The sequence below is a fragment of the Natator depressus genome, chromosome 6, assembly GCF_965152275.1.
Source record: "Natator depressus isolate rNatDep1 chromosome 6, rNatDep2.hap1, whole genome shotgun sequence".
Classification (NCBI taxonomy): domain Eukaryota; kingdom Metazoa; phylum Chordata; order Testudines; family Cheloniidae; genus Natator; species Natator depressus.
Genome location: NC_134239.1, coordinates 86,235,802 through 86,262,340, shown reverse-complemented (window position 1 = coordinate 86,262,340; position 26,539 = coordinate 86,235,802). Strand labels below are relative to the sequence as shown.

Genomic DNA, 26,539 nt, shown 5'->3' with positions numbered 1-26,539 from the left:
CCGAGTCAGCTGACATGGGCCATCTGCGGGTGTTTAATTGCAGTGGAGATGTACCCCTATTGTCTTAGATGGGATTCCTCATGTGCTTAAAGTTAGGCATTCACTTAAGTACCTTGCTGAATCAGGGTTTATGGTCTTGGTTAGAGCCATGGCTACTACTGGATGCTCAGATAGCAGCTGAGTTTAAGAGCATTTTTTTTCATTTGTGCTTGGACAAATGAGTGTGACCTTTTACTTCGGATGTGGACCTTGCTATATCCATCTTTTTTTTTCCACCTTGAGTCTGGACTACTATGATGTTTTCCACCTCAAGTTAAATCAGATCATTCAGAATCTAAAGCTAGTGTAGGCTATGACAGCCTGCATATTAAGCAAAGCTTCATACTGAGAACACATAACACTAGTGTTCTGTGATCTGCGTGTGTGTTTCTCAGCAGAATTCAAGGTGTTTATACCTTAAAGACCTAAATAGGTGTAAGTTATCTGAAGGATGCCTCTCTCCCACTTCCATACTGCTACAGTTGACTGATATCCACCTGGGCTGAAACTTTTCTGATGTAAGAGAAGGAGCTGTTGGTATGGGGTGGACCCTTCAGCTCTGGAATGCACTGTCTTCACCCACTGGCCTCACAAAGCTGAACCTTTTGAACACTCTGCAAAGTACATCTTTTTTCTTGGGGACTTGGAGAAGGGGCAGGTTGAATATTGGAAAAGATTGTATTAGTATTATGTTAATTAGAAGGTACTGTATTTGTAACTCAAAGTGGTGACCAGCTGATGTACATTTTTGTATATTAATTAAACATTATTATGAATTTTAAACTATACATAGGCACCCAGAGCTTGGTATGGGTGCTTATCATTTTATTAATATAGATAAATAAAAATAAATAAATATTGCAAAGAAGACAAAGTTAAAGACAGCAGTATTTGGATGAAGTCAAATAGCCTCGTGTTTTTATTTGCATGAATATTTTCACAGGTTTCTTAATGCCTCAGGGAGCCATTTCTGGGACCAAAGCCTCATGAGAGCTAAAGTTATCATATTTCAGTTCTTCAATGTTGAAAATATCTAAAGAAAACCATTCCAAATTCCTTTCTTTCCTTGGTATTTGCATTGTTCAAATATCTTATCACTTAGCCAAATTATTCACATTTAAATATTTTAATTTTTCCTCCTATGCTAATCTCTCAACCCTTGTATCTATTTTTGTCACTCTTCTATGAATACTCTCCAATTTGCAAATATATTTCTGGTAATTACATGCCCAGAACGTACCTCTATATTTCAGGTATGGTCCTACCAGAGTCCTACAGTAAGCCCCCTAATGAGATGCAGCTTTATATGCAGACCAGAATTGCATTGGCCAGTTTTACTGCCATATCCCATAACAAACTTATGTCTACTTTACTGTCTACTATAACTCGTGTCTTTTAGAATTACTGCTTTTCAGATGCCTTCCTTCCATGGAATATACCTGTTTCAAACAATTTTCCTTAGTTGTATGGGCTTATACTTTTGCCCAGTTTGATTTCATTTTCTTATTTTCTGTCCATGCATTATTTCTCTGTTGTAGTTTTATTGATGGGCTGGTGATTGATTGCAATTGATTACTGATTAATCTTTTAGACCACAGTGATCAATAAAGGTTCATCTCCTGAGGGCTACAGCATCAGGATTATTATTATCGGTATCATTAGAATAAGAAACAATTGCAATTTACTACTAGTCCCTTTATTAACAAATCCACTAAACAGATAAACAATCCCACAAGTCCTGAAATACAATAGCAGATAGAGAGATAAGTGCATAGTGTTTACCCTATCAATGGCATCACTCACATCTAAACTGGGAGGAGCGGTAGATACTCTGGAGGGTAGGGATAGGATACAGAGGGATTTAGACAAATTAGAGGATTGGGCCAAAAGAAATCTGATGAGGTTCAACAAGGACAAGTGCACAATTCTGCACTTAGGACGGAAGAATCCCATGCACTGCTACAGACTAGGGACCGAGTGGCTAGGCAGCCGTTCTGCAGAAAAGGACCTAGGGGTTACTGTGGACGAGAAGCTGGATATGAGTCAACAGTGTGCCCTTGTTGCCAAGAAGGCCAATGGCGTTTTGGGCTGGATAAGTAGGAGCATTGTCAGCAGATCGAGGAACGTGATGATTCTCCTCTATTCGACATTGGTGAGGCCTCATCTGGAGTACTGTGTCCAGTTTTGGGCCCCCCACTACAAGAAGCATGTGGACAAATTAGAAAGAGTCTAGTGGAGGGCAACAAAAATGATTAGGGGGCTGGAGCACATGACTTATGAAGAGAGGCTGGGGGAACTGGGATTATTTAGTCTGCAGAAGAGAAGAATGAGGGGGAATTTGATAGCTGCTTTCAACTACCTGAAAGAGGGTTCCAAAGAGGATGAATCTAGACTGTTCTCAGTGTTAGCAGATGACAGAACAAGGAGTAATGGTCTCAAGTTGCAGTGGGGGAGGTTTAGGTTGGATATTAGGAAAAACTTTTTCACTAGGAGGGTGGTGAAGTACTGGAATGGGTTACCTAGGCAGGTGGTGGAATCTCCTTCCTTAGAGCTTTTTAAAGTCAGGCTTGACAAAGCCCTGGCTGGGATGATTTAGTTGGGGATTGGTCCTGCTTTGAGCAGGGGGTTGGACTAGATGACCTCCTGAGGTCCCTTCCAACCCTGATATTCTATGATCTCCTGCGGGGGGACCTTAGGTGTCAGTCATCATCATCACCACCACCAGTGGTTGTCATCCTGGGATCTCCTAGTGTGTTTCCCCTCACCTCAACCAGGCCAGACAACACTTTTTTTATCCTTAGTTATGCTTATGCCTGCTAAGGCTCATACATATGCATAAGGGTTTCAACCCATTTTTCCTTATCCATACTTCCACACCCCACTAATTTAGGGGTGCTGCAACTCTCACTGACTATCCCTTTAGTTCCCCTCATTCTCGTTAATATCTACATCAATGAGTTACCATAGAAACTTGAGGTTATTACAGAATCCCCTGAAATGTTACTATTGGGCACCTTGTGATATTAATTGGTACACTGTGCCATATTTTCCAGTCTCATGCAGCATAGCTTCCAGAATATCAGCACTTAGCACATCTTGTACAGTAATTTTACACTTAATTGTTTCAGGATTATCTTTTGGTTACCTAGCCATGCCAACTTATTTCAGGCCTAAAGCCTTAAATGGCTGAGTTTCTTACAGGCCTGGTGTTTCAATGTTAATTCTTATATTTCACCTCTATATCCTAAATATACTTAATACCTTTTATTATTGGCTACACTGTCCTCATTCATGTTCAGAACAATTCATTATCTTGTATCTTCTTTGAATTTCAGATTCTGAATGTACTGAGAGATCCACTTATGAAACTTCAAAATAGATCCAGGCCCCTCTTAAATAATGAAAACCAAGGAGACTACCTATGTCTTTTATATTGATAGGGATACTTAGTCCTTCCATGAAGGAAACAAACTGCCATCAACATGAATAATTGCTATGATCTGGTCCTTGATTAATACACATTTGACATTATTTGACATTAACAAACTTGCAAATTACTTCACAGTCTCTTACCTCCCTTTTCTAGTGAAGACCACTGAGAAGACAGTGGCAGACCAACTAGAGTAACACTGTTTCGTCACTCCAAAAGCACTTGCTGCAAACTAAATTGAGGGCATCCATCTATCAATTGCTAAAGTGGTTCCAATCTTACTGGATACAGCTCTGTTCCCAGATAGCAGCAATGGTCTGAATCACCTTCTCTTATCTTCAGCTGGCCAATAAACTGCAACCTCTCTCAGAAGTGGAATTTGCTATAGTTACCCATGCTGTTGTCACTTCAAGGCTGACAAATGTCATAAGTGCTATCTCACCCTACACTTGAAGGCCACTTGTAGGGTGACCAGATGTCCTGATTTTATAGGGATTTTTGGGTCTTTTTCTTATATAGGCTCCTATTACCCCCCCACACCTGTCCCGATTTTTCACATTTGCTGTCTGGTCATCCTAGCCTCTTGGAAACTTCAGCCACTGCATAACACTATTGCCCGTATCTTGAGCAACAGAGATGAATGAGAAAATATTATAGTTGCGTTTCATACTGGCTAGCAAGTCATTTTCATGTGAAATTCAAAGTGCTGCGGTTTGATGGATTTGGATTTTTTTTAATTTAGAGAGCCCCATCTTTATCAAATCACACCATTTATATACTGTCTATCCTACAGATTATACTGCATGAGTCTATGGCACAAAAGACCCAGTAGGCCTTTCTTGGCTCTGGAATTCACTCTGCATTTTTGGGCAGGCCTGCAAAATGTTTTTTGCCACCTCTTTCCAAACTTAACTGATGTATTTTCTCTATTTGCACAGCTAGTGTTCTGTCTCTTTTTTTCAAGGACATGTTTGCAGGAAAAAGCTACCAAAGTACTTTCAAAATAAAAATTATTAAAATGGAGATTGTCCTTTGCATTTATAGTTCCTCTAAATTAGGAGGACCTCTAGAAGCAGGCTTTTCAGGACCCCAAGTGGCTCTGACCACCAGAAATCTATCTAAAGCCAAGTCTAGCAACTTAGAAAGTAAGTCTATACTGCAAAGAAAAAACACAGTGCTGAGTCTCAGAGCCAGGTCAATTGACTCAGGCTTGTGCTGTGGAACTAAAAATAATAATGCAGATATTCCCGCTGTGGCTAGAGCTCAGGCTCTGAAAACCAGCAAGGGGAGAGGGTCTGAGAGTCTGGGCTCCAGCTCATGTGTGAATATCCACACTGCTATTTTTTGCCCTCCAGCCTGAGTCCCTGAAGCCTGAGTCAGTGTCTCAGGCTTTTCTTTGCAGTGTAGCCATACCCTCAGATCTTCATGTAAGATGCAGCTCTTTGTTCAACCAACTTGCAAACTATAGGCATTGGAATCCTCCTTGGATATTAATCTCCTGTGGAAATGGCCAGTATTTCCCTATTTCTGTTTTTTTCAATGTAGTGGGCTTGGTTGCGGAGACAGAGTATTTCTTGGGAAACATTTTCACTAAATAAAACAGTGTAAAGTTTTGTCCAAATACAACAGTGTGAAATGCCCTAGAAATATCTGCAATAACGATAATTAATAATAAATTAATTTGTATTTCTATAGTACCTTTTACTCAAGAATCTCAATGTGCTTAACAGTGATTACCTCACATGGATATTGTGAGACTAAGTTAGAAAAGCATTATTATCCCCATGTTACAGATAACAAAAACATGGGCTTGTCTTTACTACTGAAAAACCACTGCATTTTTTACCTCAGGGTATCTAATGCATGTAAGCTACCCCAAGGTAAAAACATAGTAAAGACAAGGCATTTTAGTTTTATCAAAAGGTAAACTCACCAATGTCAGCCTTATATCCCAGCCTAGGTTTGATCTCATAGTACCTAATCTTCACTGTGTTTTTCCTTTAGCATAGCTTTGGGAGAAGCAGGGAGGGAGATCACATCTGATCCAGCTGGGGCTACTCCTTTCCTCCATGATTCCTCAGGACCCTGAACAATGCACGGAGGGCCCCATTATGAGGGAACTAGGCCTTCCCTTCACCTCCAGCCATGCAGACTCAGGGAAGAGGAAAAACTCCAACACAGCACCAGCCCAGGGACCAGAGACTGAAGCCAGCAAGAGCACCTCTTGAAGTCCTGGGAAGGTAGGGGAGCACAAACCCACCCACAGCTGAAGATCCCTCCTTTAGCTATTGAACCCAGGGCTCAAATAATTATGGCGGACAACTAAGGAGAAAACAGGGACAGGAGTGAGGTTACGGGGACATAAGGCAGGAGCCAGAAGGGAACACCAAACAGAGAACCCCAGACAGTGACCACTGTTCCTCAAAGGTGTTTGGGGAGCAAGTGGACACAGCCCAGAGGAAGCCAGCAGGCGCAACTGTAGAAGCAATTTCAGCAGAGAACTCTGGACACAGATGATGCTATAAGTTCTTACTCTAGACATTCTCTCTCACTCTCTTAATTTCGGACTCACTCGTACTGCCCTCCATCCTTTCTTCTCTCTTCTCCCCATCTTTCTTTCATTCTCCCCCTCACCACTCAATGTCCCTTCTCACTTCCTTTGTTTTCCTTTCAGTTAATTCCTTCCTGCCTTCCCTCCTTACTTACAAGCCTCAGCCAAAAACTATAACAAAAAACCCAACCAAGCAACAGCTACAAAAATGTGTAATTAACATGTTTACAAAGCATCATTTTGTTCAATCTGCTTGTATGTTATATCCCTTTGTCTCACTTTATATCTGGCTTGTTTATTCAGCTCTTTGGGACATGAATCGGCTCTTACCTGCGTTTCAACTGTGCTTAGCAAAACAAATCCCCATTCTTAACTGAGGTCTCTAGACAACATTATTATAATATAAATAAAATAAAAAGAAGATCTGGGTATGCTAGGTGATGCTATGATGAAGTGTATGTGCATGCTTGCAAGGCACTTATGTCCATTGGTATAGCTATGGCAGTACATTGTATAGGTGGCTGAAACTGCAGCACAGGAAGGGTGAGGCTGCTACAGAGTGAAAGGGTGGGAGAGAGCGAAGCAGCATGAGTGCAAGTGGGCCAGGCTGTGGTGGAGCAGAACTAGGTGGGCAAAGCTTTGAAGGAATGAGAATGAAGCTACGCTGAGTGAGTCATGCTTGTGGAAAGGATGGTGGAGCTCAGGTTTATTTACATTGAAACTCAGCAGCACATGAAGCTGACCTCCACAGCCAGCCTGTGGCAAGTGACTGCTCTTGACCATCCTCCCAAAATAATGAAGTTACTGAGTCCAAGCTATTGTATCTCTGAAAGAAGCAGGGATGGGAGTGACACTGCTCTACAGTAAAGAAAGGTGGCAGGCATAGGTCAGATCAGGCAACTGCTCCAAACAAAAAGGTAAAGCTGGATCTACCCGCCCCAAACTATACTGTCAAAATAGAGCCAATCCAGCCATCCCTACTGAACCCACAAACCTGGAACCCAAAACATCCCAGCGCAACAACTCCACAAAAACAACGTTGCCCACATTGTCTATATTGTCACAAGTCTCACAATACTCTGGTGTTTTTCTAAAAGCCCCCAGGCTATTACCCGGGGAGCTCACCTTTCATTTTAAAACATTCAGGTTCTAATCCGTATGGCTGCAGAGACAAGCCTGACAAGGTGACCCTGCAAAGCTTCAACCCGCGAAGCTAAGAGCCACGATTTTAAAGCCAGTCTCATGATTGACTCAGGGGGTTTGAACCCGCTGGCTGGCAGACCCAGAGCCCGCACCAGGACCCTGGCCCCAAACTCCAGTCCCTGGCAGAGGGCATTCGGGAGACAGGGGCCAAGCACTGGCCGGCTCTGGGCGCTCCGTGCCGGGGAGGGGCTCTGCCAGCGGGCCCTTCCCTGCTTCGATGCAACAGTCCCCGGCTCAGCCAGGGCTCAGCAGACCCCGCTGCCCCTCGCAGGCCTGGCCCGAGAGCGGAGCCGAGGATTGGCCGCTCCGCCCGTCAGTCGGGCCTGTGGGCGGGGACACACCCGGCTCTCCGCCGCACTCCGGCCGCCCGTGGGACTCGTCATCTCACAGCGACGGCGGCGGAGGAATGGTCCCCGCAGCCAGCAGCCTGGCCAGGTGTCATGGCCGCCGTGGGGGAGTCCAACCAGCGTCAGCCCGATGCCCACACGCCGGAGACTCTTGGCGCCCCGGCCGCCAGGGAGGTGCTGAGCGGCGCCCTGCGCTCCCTGACCAGGCTGACAGGGCAGGTCAGTGAGGGCAGAGCGGCGGGCAGGCGGGCGACGGTAGCAGCAGCAGCAGCTCTGTGGGGCAGGGGATGGTGCAAATCCCTGCTGGTAGGGGCATTTGTGGGGAGCAGCAGAGTTACAGGCAAGGGGGCATGGTGGTGGGGAGAGACCCCTGGGGGGGTAGCAGCTGTCCAGGGCGAGGGGATGAAAGTAACGAAAGGCAGCAGGGGGTGTGCCTGGGGGGCGGGCGATAGGACAGTTTGGGTTTATTTGGTGAGAAATCGACTTGCAATTTATAATCCAGCCAACGCTCCCTTATTGGGGGGAAGGGGGAGGAATCCTTTCATTTGGGAGTGCTTTCATGGTCATTTGGTACTTGCTATTACCAAGGATCAAATATCTTGCTGCTACTTGAGTGATGGATGGTGTACAGACTCTCATTGCTACTTTGTTTCATGTTAACAGCAATGCAAATGTGTTGCTGTTAACTGTGGCTTTAAAAATTTGACTATTGCCTGCGGAGTATATGCCTAAATTTATTATTTTATTTATGAAGGAAATTTTTTTCATATGACAAAGTGTGTAGATTTTATCACACACAACAGGTTAGTATGAGTGTTGTCCACAAACCATTAAGTAGTCCATTATAAATTGGAAAAAAAAATGATCAAGACACTTGAAGTTAGAACTACTTAGACTTTTGGCTTGGCTCTGCCATGACTTTGCTGCTGTGGGGCATGAGCAAGTTTCTTTGGGCCATATTTTTAGAAGTGGCTGCAGTTTTGGGGGTGCTTAAGATGAAAAATCTGGGGCCTGTTTTTAGAGGTGAGGAGAGCCCACTGTCATTAAGTAGTGATATTACAGTAGTGCTCAGAGGCTGTGATCAAGATCAGGGTCCACGGGCAGACATAGTCCTTGCCTCAAATTGTTTACAATCCCCCAAAAATCCCAGTCCTGTGAGCTCATGAGTACCTCTATTGAAATCAGTGGAACTTCTCAAGTTTGTGAAGTTAAACCATGCACAAATGTTTAGGGCCCAAGGTTAGAAGCTACATCTGAAGGGTGAGTTAGAGGGAGAGAAATATATACCACTTCAAACATTTTCTTAATCTTTTTGTAAAATAGATATCTACTTTCCCCAACTATTCCTCAGTCTAGCCACTAAACATTGTCTGACTTCTTTTGGTATTGGTAAAAACAAGTCTCCTCTCTTGCCATTTCAAGTGGGTGCTGCAGCTGCTGTGCACCTTTACTTATCAGACCATAGCTATCTAAGCACTCAAAATAAAGGGTCTGAAAACTTGGGCATTAACCTTTATGTATCTCAGTTTTTCCCCATCTGTAACAACACTCGCCTGTCTCTCTAATAGGAATGCTGTGTGAATTGGTTAATGGTTATACAGTGTTCAGAGATAGTAAAGTGCTAAGTATTAGATGTATCAGGCTAGCGTTACACAAAAGCCTCCCTTTGTATTGTGGATAGCATTTTCCATAATTCTTCTTTAATCACAACAACTGAGTGGGTGAAGAAAAAAAATTATATTCTGTGACCACTGCTATATGCATGTTACTGTAAAGGAGCACTGTTCCTTTTGTGCTTCGCAACACTGCAGAAATGTCAACCTCATACATAAAAAGCAGGAGCTGGCATATATACATAATGTAAACTAGGTACCTGATGCTAAAGATGACACACCCTATGTAACAGCTTAAATCCTTGCACTTAATGTTTTAAAAATGGTTAAGCTCTGTCCCTTATTCAGTACTTCACTGGTTACCCGAAGCTTGGCTACTTATAGGGCTGTATTTTAGATTCTGGGCCTAGTAGCACATGTGTAGTAAGGTCCACATGCTGATCAAGCCGCAAAGATATCCATTGTGATGGAGTGACTTAAAGTTACCGTCAACTGCAACAAAATAGATTGTCAGCCAGTGCTAGTGTAGTAGCTGCAGAAAGTATAACTTTTCAGTCTGTTTATCACAGTCCTTACAAGTCTGTTAAGGCAAGAGGAAACATTACTATGACAGCTTAATTTGCGTATTTAGTATTTATTAGTGTAGTAATACATAGGGGTTAGTCTTTACGCGTGATTAAAGCGTGCCTGTGAATAAAAAAACCCAATCTTTTCACTTACCATTTTTAACTGTTTATCACTAAATTATTCCCATTCAGAAATCTTGCTAAGTTTCTGCACTTTGAACTGCCTAAATAGGAGCCACAAAATATCAAGTGAAGCATACAACTGTTGCTGTGACTATGCGGGATCGTTGAGGAGTACTCTTTTTAATCTGTAATACGTGGTATAGGTACTCCCACTGACTGTTAGCAGACATTATAAGTAACAATATCCAAAATAGTGTATTGTATATTGTTTTGTGGAAACATTTAGCACAAACTGTGCGTATGCATGTATGCCTGATTGGCACCATAGATGCAGATAAATAATCTCATAAGCTAACTAAAATGTACATTAAATTTCACTTTCTTAGGTAAATAAAATGTTCAAAATGAGCCTGCTTACCAAAGCATGAATTTTCCTGATACAGTATGTGCAGGTTAAATACCAAAAAGAATAAAATCTTGCTTTAAATATAGCTAAAAATATTAGATATTATATCTAGCTGAACCAAAAGATGGAAAGCTTGAACCTGTTGTGACTGTTAGTTTTTAGAATTTTGATGCTGAGTAAGAAGAAAAATACAGACTCATTTCACTAGTTTTTCTGCCGCTATACGAATTGGTGAGTCCCCCATCTCCTTTCCTGTGTATTGGCTTAGGCTCTGATCTTGCACATTTACTCAAGCAGAACAGGAATGAGAATGCTGCCTGTTTAAGGATGCAGGATCAGCTTCATCTTTTTTTTTTTTTTTTAGGTATATCACTGTTCTTGTTTTTACTGCAAATATGTAAAGTAGTTAAATATTAAATTGCTTTGCCTCCCAGTGTATTGCTAGCATTCTATTTACTTTATTCACATTTGATTCTCACTATGTATGTTGTGCTTCAGATCTATTTTTGCTCATTGTTTCAATCTTCAATTGTCAGCCCTTTAAAAAAAATTGTTGAAATCCTCAAGAACTAAATAAGTGCATTCTGTTTTCTTACCCACATTTGATCCCATTAGCTGGCCCCTACTTTGGGCAGGTATATGTTAAAGGTATTCTGCTTCAGGCATGCAAACTCAGAATCATCTAGCTATAGTCTAATTTTCTTTTTAAAAACTGGGAGCTTGCACTATTTGTGAGCATCATATTGATCTAGCAGCACAAGTGTGTGAATGAATTAGGAATTATGGACCTGATTCTGAGTGTCACTGAATCATGCAACCCCTGTTGATTTTAAATAGGAATTATGCCTAAGTATAGAGCTCTTCATTCACTTTTGGGGAGTCTTTAATGCCTTATTTGGTTGGAAAACAACCTATTTGGCTTTGGTTGGAGTTGTCAAGTGCTTACTATTTCTCAGGATCAGGCCCTGTGAGAGCAGCAAGTTTTATTGAAACAAAAATAGAGGTGAAAATGAAGAGCATGCATGCATTTCATTAGTGATTATTAATGAAGTGTAGTACTGTAAAATGAAATTTTTATAAACATGCACATTGATTAGAGGTTTAATAGATGCATGATCAACGCAGTTTCTAAAAGCTAACTTCAATATGTGTATAATCTGTAAATTGTACATCGTTTTGTTAAGGAGTATAATCTCATGGAATTTGTTTTTGTAGTATGGGTTTGCAATGGTTCAGTTGCATAGAAAGTTAAACTTGGATTTTGAAGTAGATTTCATTGGATGGAGAAGATCCTGCTGCACAGTTTGCATTTTGCTTAACCTGGGGTTTGGTAAAGATTTATTTATGTAGGCTTCTTGCAAAAGAAAAATGTAATTTAAAATTCTTTTTAGACTAAAGCCTGATCTGGAAGGGTGCTTGGTGCCCACGCTTCCTAGTGGGAGTTGCAAGCACTCAGCACACCTCAGAATCAAGGCCACAGTTTATTTTAACATACCAGTAATTAAACACACGTTTTACCTATTTTTTCCCCCACCGTTTGCAAAGCAATAATCTCTGTGAAACAAGTTTATTGGCGGCTTTGTCTTGTCACTAGCTATGCTGTCACACCAGCTAAAATAAAAGCAAACTACAGTAATAAACAAAATATTTTATTGTAACAGTTGATAGAAGCTGATTTGATAGACTGATTTAACAGCTGACAGATTAAAAGGCTGAGTTAACCAATGCCATTTTTATTGCATGAACTAAAGAGTATTTTTTAAAAAATCAGACTTCATGCAAACATACACAGTAATTTACTTGGAGTGACAGTTACAATTGAAGTTTCAATGCAAGACTAACATTTTAAAACCATTCTTCTTTCACATAAAATGCAGTCAACAGGCTGAGAATTTTTGTTATCCTGTAGAAGTCCCATATACTTCTATGACATTCTGTAATACAGCATAATGGTGTAATTTTTGTGATAATGCTTGTTTGCCCTTTTGAAGCTTAACCTTGGAGATGATGTGGTGAAAATTGTAATCGATTGGAGCAAGCTTCAAAGTACTTCGGCACTCCAGCCTACATTGCTCTTTAGTGCACTTCAACAACATATTTTATATTTGCAGGTAAATATTTTATTGGACACTTTAAACTTGACCAAAGAGATCTAGCTACATTTAAATGCTGATCATATAAACTGCATATTTTCAATTGTTTTGATTTGGTATTGAAGTATTTAACTTGAGAAGCATGCAAGTATATTATACATTTGGGATTCCACTACACTTCATAGGTACTCAAACCTGTTATCTTACAGAGTAGTCAGAACAGTTGTGGGAATAGCCTACCAGGCCACTAAGGGTAAGAAGATTGAACAAATGCAGCCCCATTGATTTCTAGACTTGCATTGTAAATTCAATACATTTCCATCTATGGTGAGTTATAATTAAGCAATAAGACACGGCAGGTGTGTGTCACGCTATGATAATGATTCCATGCCTTGGGTGAGTTTTGAGGCTCATGGAGTGCTTTCAGTGGTTCAAGAAGTGGCATTATCCCAGCATGACACATCCTGGAGTGTCTTACTGCAATTAAACATTTTCAGCATAGGTTTTAACAAGAAAGTAATTTGACATTAATGTCTCATTTTGCCAAGTAGCCAGTCACTGCATTTTTGTTAACTATTTGAAACTTTTTGGCCCTATCAGAAGTAGCAACTACACTGTAATTTAGTTGTGATTGTGTGTGTGTGGTTGGTTGGTTTTGGGTTTTTTGGCCAGTCAATAGCTGAACAGAATTGAGCCCTTGCTGCTCCGTGGTCTGACATCTGAAGAAGGTGGTGATTTGAATACATTTCAAATTTTTCATTTTATCTGTTCAGTGAATGATTCAAGTGTATTGTATTTGGGGGGATGGGGTAAAATTAGAGGAACTTGTTAACTTGCTAGTCTACAGGATGAAAAAGGGCCTTTGTTTTACACATCGAGTCTTTAATATGATAAACAAAAAAAGACAAAATGTAAGGTTAAAAGCAAGTAAAAATTACTTGCTGTCTCCTTAAATGTAGACACTAATTTCATTCCTTTTCAGGAAATTAGACTGGTAGAAATTGTCCTGTTAAAAGTAATAATTAATCCTAGTTTTGTAGGGGAGAAAGAAGCTATAAAATTCAGAGAAGACTTTAAGTGGGGGGGCGGGAAAGATGTGTAGTACAACTTATTTTTGTGCTAGGCTTTTGTTTTTACATCTTGTGCAAGAACATCCAGTAGAATGATAAGCATTTATTTTGCTGCTACGGATACCAGTGCTTTCTCTCATTTAATTTCGTAATATAAGTAGATAATCAGCCGTATCAAGAAAAGCATGATTGTTCAGCATAACACCTATATATTTCATGTCTGTGTTGTCTCATACACTTTGGGCAACTGCAGTTTCAAGTGGAGAATCTGTAGTGATAAAGTAAGGGCTTTACAGAGTGAGAGCATTGGCTCTCATGTTAAGGAGGAAAAATACTAAGCCTAGTGTTCTGAGTAGGCATCTGAATGACATGTTAATTAAGTGTCATTGGTGGTGAAGGCTGAAGCTTTGATTTGGTTCATAACAGATGAGCAGCAGACAGATTTGCTCAGACATTTTGGATTTTTTCAGTTTCTCATATACAAACCTGTAACAGGCTGTGGTCATAAGGGCATAAAATTTGGAAGTGCTATATTTTTAGTTTTTTATTGGATTGTATATCAGGTTGATATTCTGTGGTGTCTCAAATTATTTTAACCAGTCTTTTTAGACATTGTAATGAGAAGCATGTGGCCATTTTAAACCCTACCATATATACTTTTTTGTTTCAGCCTCTTTTAGAAAAACTCCAGTCAATGATTAAAGAGGAAAATATAGTCACTGTTGAAGATGCAGATAAAACAGAAGGCAAGAAGTTGGATACAAATTCAAAATTATCTGATAGTACCTCACAGATAGAAGAAAAATATACAAGTTATGATTCAGGAGATCTGAAAGAGGTTCATATTAATTTTGACCCAGAAGTGGTCCAGATAAAAGCTGGAAAAGCAGAAGTAAGTGACCATCTTGTCTAGATTTGAGAAATGGCCTCTTTCTTTTTGAATTACAACAATGAAATAGATATGTTTCCATGTTTATTACCTGCAGATTGACAGGAGGATATCAGCCTTCATTGAGAGGAAACAAGCTGAGATCAATGAAAATAATGTCAGGGAATTTTGCAATGTTATTGATTGTAATCAAGGTAATTATCCAACCAGAGTTTAATCTTCCTCGCAATTTAAACATTATTTTTGTTTTAAAATGTCATTTATATTTTAAAAACAAACTTCATTTTTAAAAGTTTGTTTTTTTAAATATACAGACCATTTGTATGTGTGATGTGGAAATTGGATAGACAGGTTTTTTTTCTCCTGTTGATAATAGCTCATCTTAATTAGCCTCTACTCCACCTTTTCATGTTCTCTGTGTGTGTATATATGTATATGTGTGTGTGCCATTCTATGCATCCAATGAAGTGGGCTGTAGCCCATGAAAGCTTATGCTCAAATAAATTTGTTAGTGTCTAAGGTGTCACAAGTACTCCTATTCTTTTTGCGGATACAGACTAATACGGCTGCTACTCCTGAAATCTCGCAGTACTAGTGTTCTGATCTTTCTAAGTTTCATGGAGTCCATACTGATTAAGAGGAGCTGTTACTATATTTTAAAAACTGCAGAGTCTATAATCAAATGGCCTCATTAATGTGAAGATACTTATTTTATGAAGTTATTGTAATTGTTGACTTTAAAAAGGAACACTAAATTAAGTTAATGCAGGAGAACTGCAGTGCAAATAATGTCTTACCAATTGTTTCTTGAAAGTCCAAACTTAGAGAAGTATAATAGTTTGATTAAAAGAGAATATATTTCATTGTAAATTATTTACATTACTAGAGAATTCTAAATTTAGTACTAAGTTACTAATGAAAAATGTGAAGGGTCTTAAGTTTTTGTAAATGTGTCCTACTTAAACACTCAGTGATAATATACAGAGCAAAACAATTGTAAAAGTGTTTTGAAGACTTATCTATAAATGAGTAAACTACTGCAGTTTTCCTATGTCCTCTAGTATCTTCCCAGTAGCTATTAACCCAAATATCACAAATAATTGTTGTGCCTGCTATGCTTTAGATCTCAAAGATCAGTTTTATAACTTTCATACAAGTTGGAATGAAATTATAGAAGTTAGACTAATATTCAGAAACATTAAAAGTGAATAGACTGTTTAAGAGGTGCTAGATAATGTCACTTTAAAGTTATATTAAGTAAGCTTACATGCAGAAGAGCTGATTCTAGAACTTCTCTGTTTATGCTCATTTTATTATAAAAAAACATTTAATATTGCTCTAAGTACACGGACAAGAATAAAATACAAATGCTAGAATATGATGAGAGGAAATGAGAGATGGGTTCTGTTCTTGGGTGGGGGGGGGCTCAGATTTTACAAGCTACAATGCTACTACTATTAATAATAATAAAGCCACAGGACATCAATATAGAGAAGGGAAAGTGGAACAAGATGCACTGATGTGGAGCCCCCCACTACAATAAGAAGAATTCATGGAAGAAACTAGCTTTAAAGGAGGGACTTGAAGAAGAGGGAGAAGAGTTTATGGGCAGAAAGATAGAAAACCAAACCTAAAGTAGGGGTTGAAAGAAAAGGAAGCAATAAGTAGAAGATATGGAGAAACCTATGGACCAAGGAGATGACAATTAGAACACATGTAAATTGGAACAGATTATTGTTCTAATCTTGAAAACATTTACACATGTGAATAATTTTATACAGGTGAGTAGTCCCATTGAACTCAGTGGGTCCACTTGTGTATAAGTGTTCACAGGACTGGGGCCTAGGCCTTTCATACCTTGGAGGAAGAGGAATTTAAATTTGATGTGCCAAAAGCCAAAAAGCCAGTGGTCAGAGCATTTTAATTTACAAATATGCACTTAAGGGCTCTAATTTTTTAAATTTCCTTAGAGAACAGCTGTGCCAGAACAGATGCAGTTTTCACACCTTATCCTGGATTTAAAAGTCATGTAAAGGGTAAGCAGTAATTAATTAATATCTATGTAATTTTGTCTTCAAAGTATATTCGCCACAATGAACACTGTCCAGATGGGGACAATGCCTGATCAAATGTGGCTCAACTGAAATGTGTACATTCTTGTATAGAACATTAAAAATATCATGGAAACATTTGTATTGAGTTGTCTAATAAAAACAATTTTGAATCATTTCCATCCCAAAGCCAGCAGCACGGTACAAGTGCATGAGAACCTAAAGGTGTCTTTTACCAGAAGCAAAAATAAACTAGTCTGTCTTCATTGTCTGAGATGAAAGATTTAAAAAAAAGAAAAACCCAAAGTCCCAGTGTGTAGGTGAAAAAATGTATTATTTGTATTTAACAATTTAAATTGGTTTTAGCAACATAGCTAAGGAATTGGATTTTTTTTTTTAAATTATCAACATCCCTCTAACCAAAATAGTTGTATTGAAATGGGAGGCAAACCCAGATTAAGTTATAATTACAGAATTATTGTACTGCAAGGCTTTACATTTTCTTCATTATCCCAGGGATTGCTCAGATATTAAATGCTCCTTCACTTACTGCTAGTGGACATTACCACATGAGGAAGAGGAGACTGCTCTAGCCATCCTGAGTGGAAGGTGTTTATCTCTTCTCCATCCCCACCAAGTTCCTTGGCCAATGTTGTGGGAGGTCTTAAACTCTTGCCATCTCCTCTCAGTACTGTTCTGATGATGGAGAGGGTGCAGCAGCACTGCATGGGAGGGGACAACCCAGCAAGCAAGATTCTCCCCCAAAAACATTTTAAAAGGGGGGGAAAAAACAGGAAAAAAAAAGTGTATAAAATAATCCTTATTCTCTCTGTCTAGTTAGGGAATTATATGGCCTCCATCACTGTAGTATCTGAACACCTCACAGTCTTTTTAATATATTATTTCTCCCAACACCCTAGGAGGTAGAGAAGTACTACTCTTCAGGCACAAAGAGGCCAAGTACTTTGCCAGAAGTCACACAGGAAATCTGGAACAGTAGGGAATTGACCCAAAAATCTCCCAAGTGCTGAAATTAAGTGTGCAAAAATGTGCCTGATCAGTGCTGTCTAGGCACATGTACAACTTATTTGAAATACAATAATGAAAGTACTCCCCGCCCCTCCTGAAAATTGAAAGTCTACCTGTGCTACCCACTCAATCACCCGTTTAGAAAAAGTCTAGGATAATACAGTGGATTAGCGTCATAGCATGTTGCAAAGCTTAACCATTTTCTGTTGTGCCAGGAGAAAGATTGGAGAGTTAAGGTCCCTTCTTTTTTAAATTTGAGGCTGTTAGTTGAAGTGTCTTAGCTTCAGCACAGTATTATAGAAGAGGTTCCATACTGTTCAGACCTTTTGATAAGTCAAAACCAGCACATTTATTTGCACCTGGAAAAAAGAATTGGAAACAAAGCCAATGCAGACTTTGGAGCACAAGTGTAACATGCTCGCTGCATGAAATGCGCAGTAAGCCTACAGCAGCATGCTGCACCATCTGAAGTTTCCTGAACGGTGTTCAGGTATAGCACAGTGCGGTAAGACCACCCAGAAGAATGGATAATATTATTTGTGGATTTTGCCACAAAGATTGGTCAAGAGATTTTTGACTTGGTTGGAAAAAAAGCACGCTTGGCCACAGCTGTCTGAGCATCCAGAAGCAGCGAAGGGTCCAACCAGACTCCCAAGTTGCAAACCCAAAGAACAAAACATTGAGAACTCCCTTGCTAATATTTCTGCTAATTCTTGTGGTGGTTTCTCCCCCTATATTCTACTTGTTAACATAGTGGTAGCTGTAATGCATCCCATAATGTTAGGTCATGGCTTTTTCTTCCCACTCTCACACTAGCTGTAGCCAATCACAAATTTAGCTTGGATGTTATTTGTTTTTCAGCTACTGATAGAACTATTGCTGTTATTGAGATTAGCAGCTAAAAGACAAAACGTCACTCAAAACATTCTTGAATGTTTGCCACATGGAAGAGAAATTGCCCTTTGCCTCAGATAAAGACAAATTAAAGCTTTGAGTTATTTTTATCCATACCTAACTTTTGATTAGGCAGTATACTTTAAGAAATGCATTTTATTGAACCTCTAGTCTTAAAAGTCCCAGAGACATTTAGCACATTAAAAGTTGTAGTAAAATTAGATCGGTTATCACAGTGAAGTTAGTAAAACTACTGTACTAAAAAAATTAAACATTTTCATTACATTATTCCTTAAATGAAAAAGTTCTTGATATGAGAAGAACTGACTACATGCGCATATGTGGTAATCGTGTAACCTCTTTTAACCTAGTTTCTAGAGTTGTGAATACCTATGGTCCTCAGACTAGATCTGAAGGAACACACAGGTCCAATCACAAAGGAAGTATCCTGCTTCGTGACTGTGGAAACCAAGCAGTAGAGGAAAGACTGCAAAACATTGAAGCTCATTTACGGTTACAAACAGGTTTGTACCACATGCTTTAATTGTGTGATTAATATATTAGATTGCACTGTAATTATCACTAATATAGTACAGTTAGGCAAGGTTTCAAGTTCAGTCTATGACTGTGGATTGCATACTTTTCAGCACATCTCTGTAGTAGTAGATGGCAGAATTCTCTCTGTAAGGGTCAGGCCAGCTGAAACACTGCAAGATCTCTCGGTCTCAACTCAGTTCCTATCCATCTCAGGTCAACTCCTGACCAAGTCAACAGCCCTAGGAAAAGCCTCAAGTTCATCTTTCTCTTCTCTTAGCACCCCACAGGAAATCTCCAGCTGTCACAATGTGACCTGCTTTAGATACCCACTCCCTGCTTCTTGTTTCAGAGGAGTAAAAAGGGGGGAGGCGGGGCTTTTTGCAGGGTTGTTCTCTGCTCACCAGCCGTCAGAGTAGCTCTCTCCTAGCACTGCTGCCCTTCTACTACCACTGCAGTAAAAGACAGCAGCACTAGGAGGAGTGAGAGCAGAGCAGTTTTAAATAACAGCTGCTGAACACAGAGCGGCCTTGAAGGAAGAAAGCTTATTCCCTGCCAAAGCTTTCCCAGCCATAAGGGGAAAAACTATTTGAAACTCTCACCAGGACTTGCTGTGATGTATTTGGGAAGAGTGGGAAGCTGGTCACAAAGCGGTCTGTGTGTGCTCCAAAAGTAGAGAAGCAAGTTAAAGCTAAACCACGGCTATAATGCTTATTTCAATACTGTTTGGCAAGGGTTGGGCTAGATTCTTTAATGGAATCAAATTGGAGCTGGAAATGATGCAAGGTAAAGATGTGGATGGGCAGGCAACAGAGGGAATAAAAGCGTGATGGGGCCACATTAGTTACTACTTTGAAAAAAACAGATTAAATATGTCTGCATTGTACCACACATGTTGCAGCTTTCAGGATGAAAGCTGCTACTGGGCTAAATATTTACTCCAATTTATAGATTGCCATGTACTATAAAATCTGCCTCATCACGTTGCATGTTTTTGTATGGTCAGTTCTATTTAGTACATGGACAAGATAGCTGAGTCATAGGCCAAGATGCTGTGGTAAAATCACAGGAAACAGCAGGCGGTCTTTCTCCCCTCACCTTGCTCCTCCACAATATCCCCCCTTCCTTGCAGTGAATGTAGGCAACTGCCATCAGGACACCTGTTCTCTCACTTCTAGGGGTGAATTCCCTCCAGTGCAGTTCTAGATATCGATGTTGGACCCATAGGTGACTGGTCACCACCTGCTCTCTGCTGATGGCTGTTAGCTGCCTCCTGTTTGAAGTGGCGATGCTTGGTGCACTACCACATGGGATTGTAGATTTCCCCAGAATCAGTAGAATGGTGGTGCATGAGGTGCCTGCTAATGTCTAGTTGCACACGAGCAGCTATCAGAAGATTAATGAATATAGTATAATACATGCTACCAGCTAAAACTAACTAATGGATTTGCCTTTTAAAATTTACCAGTATTAAGTCTCCTGTAGCCTACTGTGTGGGGTGTTTTTGTTTTTGTTTTTTAAATCCTGGATGTAACATGCATGAAGAAGGACTTAAGTTTCTTTTAGAGTTAATTTTTTTTCAAAGTTGTTTCAAAAATCATTGCTGTTCTAGGCTATAAATGGTTTTAGAACTAAAGTATGTCTCAAAAAAATCCATTTGTCCAATCACCCTAGTACTTAAGTCATAAATTTCTGCAGAACTTACTTGCACTAAAAACAATTTCTAGCCCTGGTGATTGGAAAGATAACTTTCATGTGTCATCTGATAGGGTTCCCCCCCCCCCCCCCTCGAGAGTCTGCAGACAGTTCCAGAACCTCTGCACACTAGCCAATCTGACTGCTGCTTGTCAAAACACTGCTAGCATCAGTTTCATGTTCCTGCATTTTTGTGAAGCAATGAGACAGGGACTAGAGTTACTGAGGTACCCCCACCCCCAAAAAAAACAACCCCAGCCCCTCCACACACACACGCCCCCTAGAGGAAGGGTAAAGAAGATGAGACTCCTCCTTTGCAGCTGCAGAATGGAAAGTGTTAAATCTTATCCCTCCCACGAGGTAGAGAGGATGGAATTTTAAATTCACCAGACATTGGAGGGTGATGAATTAGGTTCTGTGCAGGGTCCAGGGACAGCACCTTTGTAGAAATTCCAGCAACATTCTCTCTCTCCTGGCAACTGAATAGGGCTTGGCTTCTCATCAGACCAGATTGGTTACCCTTCCTCCTATTTCCCCACCCGCCTTTTTAATCTCATCTTCTGGCTAGTAGGTGAATTCTTCAAGCTCTACTATGAAGTTTAAGCTTATAGTAATGTTGTTCATTCAGATGGTGTCCTGACTCTTCCTATTTGAACTGTTACATCTAGGTGGTCCAGTACCTAGAGATATTTATCAGAGAATTAAAAAGCTTGAAGATAAAATTCTTGAGTTGGAAGGAATGTCCCCTGAATATTTTCTATCTGTGGTAAGTAATTCTGTCTAACTTCCATTATTCAGCACACCTACATATGGTTGGGACTTTGTTTTCTTAAATCTTTGATATAGGAAATCTTATGAAGTTAGGTGGTAAACACTTTTTCCATAGAACTATGAAATTTCTAAACTACAAAAACTTAAAATTGAGCAAAAGTATGATTTTCATACCGGTGACATTCTTGCTTTTATACACAATCTGATTACATTTTAATGACCACAGAGAATTAGTGTCAAGAACTGGTGTGAGGAACAGTGCTATTGCTAACTCAATTTGTTTTGCAAGTGATAGGATTTCAGGAGATACTGGAGCTCCTCTCTCACTGACACAAGCAGCTCCAGCACCCTCGCAAAGTTAAGCCCTTCCAGAAACAGGCAGAGCCTCTCCCTTCTGATCGCTGTTCTCATAGGTGGGGAAGGAGGAGGAGAGAGAGCAAAGAGCCCAGCGGCTCAAGGTGGTTCAACTCCCTCCTGTGAGAAAGATGGACAGGATGATACCTCTGTTCCTCCCCCTCCTCTTCTGCAGCACTGAGCTTGGGATAAGGGAGGAGTGGGGACCCCACTGCAGCTCCCCCAATCTGCCAGCCTGTGAAGAGGGAAAGGGGACCCTGCTGCAGCTTCCCCATGCCTGGGGGAGGGGTGTGAGGAACTCCAAGAGTAGCAGAAGCAAGGCTAATACAGGGAGCTGATGGTAGAGGGCCTGACAGGAGCTGAAGTATCCGGTCTTCCAACAGTGGCCAATGTCAGGTGCTTAGGAAGGAATGAATACAACCGATAATCAAGTGATTCATCCCGTTGCCCATTCCCAGCTTCTGGCAAACAGAGGCTTAGGGACACCATCCCTGCCCATCCTGACTAATAGCCATTGATGGACCTATTTGCCATGAATTTATGTAGTTCTTTTTTGAACCCGGTTATAGTTTTGGCCTAAACATCCTCTGGCAAGGAGTTCCACAGGTTGTCTGTCAGAGAGAGAGAGAAGAGCCCTGGGATTCAGCTGTTACATTGGAGCACTGAGAGAGCTGCTGATGGGGTTGATAGTGGGGATATACTGAGTGGGCAAAGGAGGGAACCCTGCCTTGGCTGTTACTACCTGTTAAATACCGTGGGGAAATGTTTGTTCTTCAGTTCTCCATGTCACTAAAATGGAGTGGCCCTCTCCCCTGAATTTTCACTTCCTGACTGAATACCTCTCCTAATGACACCAGCAGGAAAGGGAGCCTTCTGGTAGAAAGAGTAGAACAGCCATAATTTAAATTTTAAATGCAGCCCTAAGTTTTTACTTGGATTGCTATATGTGCTGTAGATGGGGCTACACCTTGAGGCTATTTGGAAATTAAAGGTAGTGCAGGAGGGAGCTTTCTGCTTAACATGTTGAGTTTCCCCACACAAAGTGCTTTGGGATCTTCTCTGGGTAGCAATAGGTGTTTGGATGGAGTTTACAGTAGCAGTGGTGCAGGTAGTGTAGGTCAGTGCCTAAACTGCCAGCAGTATATTCGTACTGTGTCTGCATGAATGTTGCACCATTGATACTAGCAGTGGTAAGAAACCTTAGGGAGAAAAAACTAGCATGGACAAGGCATCAGCACTAAATATCAAACTACCCTATTACCTCTGGAGGCAGCCTTATTTAGGATATGATTGGGGTATACAGGCTGGGCAGCGTAAAGAAGTTTGAGCAGCTTCTGGCTGTTCTCTGGAAAAGCAGTAGGTTGTTTGATTCTGCCTGGGATTTCTCCCACCCCTAAAATTCACTTAATTGAAGAGGCTTTCTTGGTATCTATGGAATGATGGTCAGTGTTCCCTTCAGTGCTCTGAAGACTGACTCCTGTATCAGTAATAAAATAGATCTTATAGCTTTCAGACTTTAAGGAATCCTTGGTGAATGCTAGGTTAATAGTGGTTGATTAGCCACTGGGCCCTGAAAAAAGATGGGCACTCCTGCACTGCAATCCCACTTGCCAGCAGGAGCGCCAGGCAGGCAGGGGAATGCAGGTGGAAGGGCTGGTGAGGGGCTCCCAACTGCTCCGGCCCAGGCCCCACAACACAGTCATCTGTCTCTGTGTATTAAGTCTGTGGTTAATCTTTATTCCCTCTAGAATTTTTCTGGCAAAAGGAGGAAGGTCCAATCACCCCATGTAAGTGCCATTAACTTTTACTTACCTTAATTTACGAAATGCTTATAACTTACGAGTAGTTCCACGTTTTAATACAATATTGTCAAAGTGCACAGCCAGCATAATTACTTTATATATGTAGTTAACTATATGTTGGGTTACCGAGTTCCCTTCAAATACCAGTTTTTCAGCTGTGTGGTTGTACATATGTTTCAGTGCACAAATTTTAAAAATATTTTAGTAGAAAGTCTGTCTAGCAGTAGTGTGTAGCTATTTTTGAGAAGCCAGACACTTACACTATCTGGTTTTCATCAATTGTTAAAGTAGTTAACCATTCTTTGTTCTGTTGCTGAAAAGAGTCAAATATTCAGCCTTTTTTGTTCCTGCTAAATTGAGGTGGTTAAAAGATCGCTGTAGGTAACTAGTCAGTTTTCAAATTTCTGAATGTATTTTCATCTTAGCACTGAAACATCAAGAGTTTCAATATGGAATGACTCCTCCTGCAGTAAAATGTGAAGTTTTGCTTGAATACTTATGTAGCAATTCCAATGTGTAAATTGGGGTTTTTTTTAAAAACAGAAATATTCATTGGCTGAACTTGATGAGAAGATCAATGCACTTAAACAAGCATTACTGAGAAAAACAAATGATGCAAAGTCCAAGGAGGTTGACGAACTTCTTTGATGAAATTTGCTAATAGTCTCATCTCGTTTTAACCCTTAAAGACTTAAGTACTCTTCACCTGGGATGACTTTGGTAATGAAAATGAAGCTTACACAAACTCTCTCATTTGGATGTTTTTGGAAACTTACATTTTGGGGGCAATACTTGTTACAAAATTAAAAGCATCTCAAGTTCCTTAGGTTTTTTCTTTAAAATGAAGAATGCATTGGAAGTAGCATTCTAAAAATCTATTCCCTTCTGTTGTAAAGGAGGATCTACATTATTATTCAGCTGTGAAAAACTGCTAATTTAACTGTGCAAAATATGTATTTCATCTGTGCTTTTCTGGATCAGAGGGAAAAATCTTTTGAATAATATTCAAAAGGGCTACCTTAACTAAAATGTCAGTGTTCATGTAAGTAACAAGTAATTTTGTGAAATAAAACAAACCTATTTAACGTGTGAGTGAATTTCTGTTGTATTAAAAAAAAAAAAAAGGAAGAGCAAGTTGTGTTGGTAAGTGTTTGTCATTTTCTCCCAGGCTTCAGCAATACATATATGCATGATACATTGCTAGGTATAAGGATGTGATTACAGATAAATACACAGGTGTACAAAGGCAGACTGCACCCACTTTTCAATAGCCCTGTAAAGACTGACCAATTAGCAAAATAGGATTTAAACACTTAAAAAAATTTCTACAGTAGGTGTTAACCCATGAGCTAATTTTTTTAAATGCTACTTAATGCATTTTTAAACATTCCCTAATCTAGACCAGGCCACTCACTTAAGATGACTAAGTGTGTGAAGTCAGTGAGAGGAGATGAATGTAGGGCCTTGTCTACACAGAACAGTTTTGGGGTTTTTTAAATAAACTGCTTTGCATCCACAAGTGTTTTTTCTGAGTTATCTGGTGTCTCTCTCACATCAATGAAATCTGCTTTGGAAGGGAAATAACTATTCCTGAATGAAGTTCTCTTTCTCCTCCCCCCGCTTTGAGGCTTGTGTGGATGCAACGATATTTTAGATTAACTCTTGCTTCTGGAAGCCCTGCCATTGGTATCCCACACAACATTGCTGCACAAGCCTTTCCTCTGTGTCCTCTACTGTTTTGAGGTCATCTAGACTCAATGTCACTTTTCTCTTCTTAAATACTGTTACATAGCTGGATGCACCCTTTGGGCCTCTAACTCATGGCAAGTTTACACAGGCAGAGCCACATAGCCATTATAGCAACCATGCCCCAAGTATGGACCTGCTGAACAGCAAGTCTAGTGGTTAGAGCAGAGGGCTGGGAGTCAGGACAACTGGGGTGGGTGGGTTGTTGAGTGGTTAGACTCCTACCAGGAGAAGATTCTCCTGGGAAGACAAGATCTCTTCAGAATGCTAGACACCCAGGTGCTGGAGATTGCACTTGGGTTTCTAGGGGCTGAGTCAGCCTGAAACTGCTCTGGGGTGTTGGGGACAGACCACCACTAATAAGTATTATGTGCTGTATTACAACAGTGGGATCTAAACAATTTTGTTCCACGAGAGCAGAGCCTCTCACCACCAGCTCAGCTCCTGCCTTCTTGTCCCTTAGTCTCTGGTGCGGATGCCATTTTGATCACACTCAGCTCAAAAGGGAAAGATAGTGCTCTATTTTGGCAAACACATTGCAAGGTAATGCAGCTTTCTCAGGGCTGCCGTGATAGGTGGTTTTTCCCTTCCACTCCTGGTAAATAATAGTGCTGCGTATCTTCCTGGTTTGCCTATTGCCTTTTGAACAAGACCTTCCTTTGCTTCTTAGGTACACATTGCAGGGTAAAATCCTCCAGCATAAGGACAGGGTGCACATGCAGTTACTAACCTGCACACTACTACACCCCCCACTTAGCACTAGTACAGGGGCCCTACAGAAAGAGGAAGTAAGGTGGAAAACATCTTATCCTCTCTAAGGATACCTCAGCCTGGGAAGAGCAGATGGCGATGGCATCCCAAAACTGAGGGGGTGGGCGTGAAGCAACTTATTATTATTGTCCCAATAATGGTCTCCAGGCTAACAACTACTTGTGCTGTATTTCCTTTCCCCACCCCAATCTCAAATGCTATGACCATGATAGACAGGGGCTTATCAGGTGCTGATCAGCTGAAATATCTCCCAAGTGAAGCAAGAGAAGACATGGAAAAGGTTCACTGACCTTGTCCGTGCATGTTTTATTGTGGAAAAGCTTGACTGAGAAGTTTCATTGAGATTGGGCTTCCTCCCTGGTCACCCCAGTTCTGCACTGCTATCCTTTCTCCCTGGTCAGGACTGATTGGCTGAGCCCAGAAGTGGCACTCCAGGTGAAGCCACTCCAGGAAAATGTCCTGCAGAAATAACTGCAATTTCATCTTTCTCCATCTGGATTGCTGTGGCTGTCCCCCAACCCATCCAAAGCCCGTGTGACTGCTAATACAAGTGGAGCAACCT

The 26,539-nt window shown here is 40.6% G+C and overlaps 1 protein-coding gene across 1 annotated transcript; it reads left to right on the top strand.

The window, feature by feature from the left end:
• The first annotated feature begins 7,575 nt into the window (after positions 1-7,575).
• Positions 7,576-24,780, top strand: MBIP (MAP3K12 binding inhibitory protein 1). Its single transcript, XM_074957098.1, has 9 exons — positions 7,576-7,789; positions 12,270-12,389; positions 14,112-14,333; positions 14,428-14,524; positions 16,301-16,366; positions 18,676-18,828; positions 21,202-21,299; positions 23,407-23,445; positions 24,004-24,780. Exons 1-9 carry the CDS (start codon positions 7,664-7,666, stop codon positions 24,106-24,108), a joined length of 1,026 nt encoding a protein of 341 aa, XP_074813199.1. The 5' UTR covers positions 7,576-7,663; the 3' UTR covers positions 24,109-24,780.
• The last annotated feature ends 1,759 nt before the right edge of the window (positions 24,781-26,539 follow it).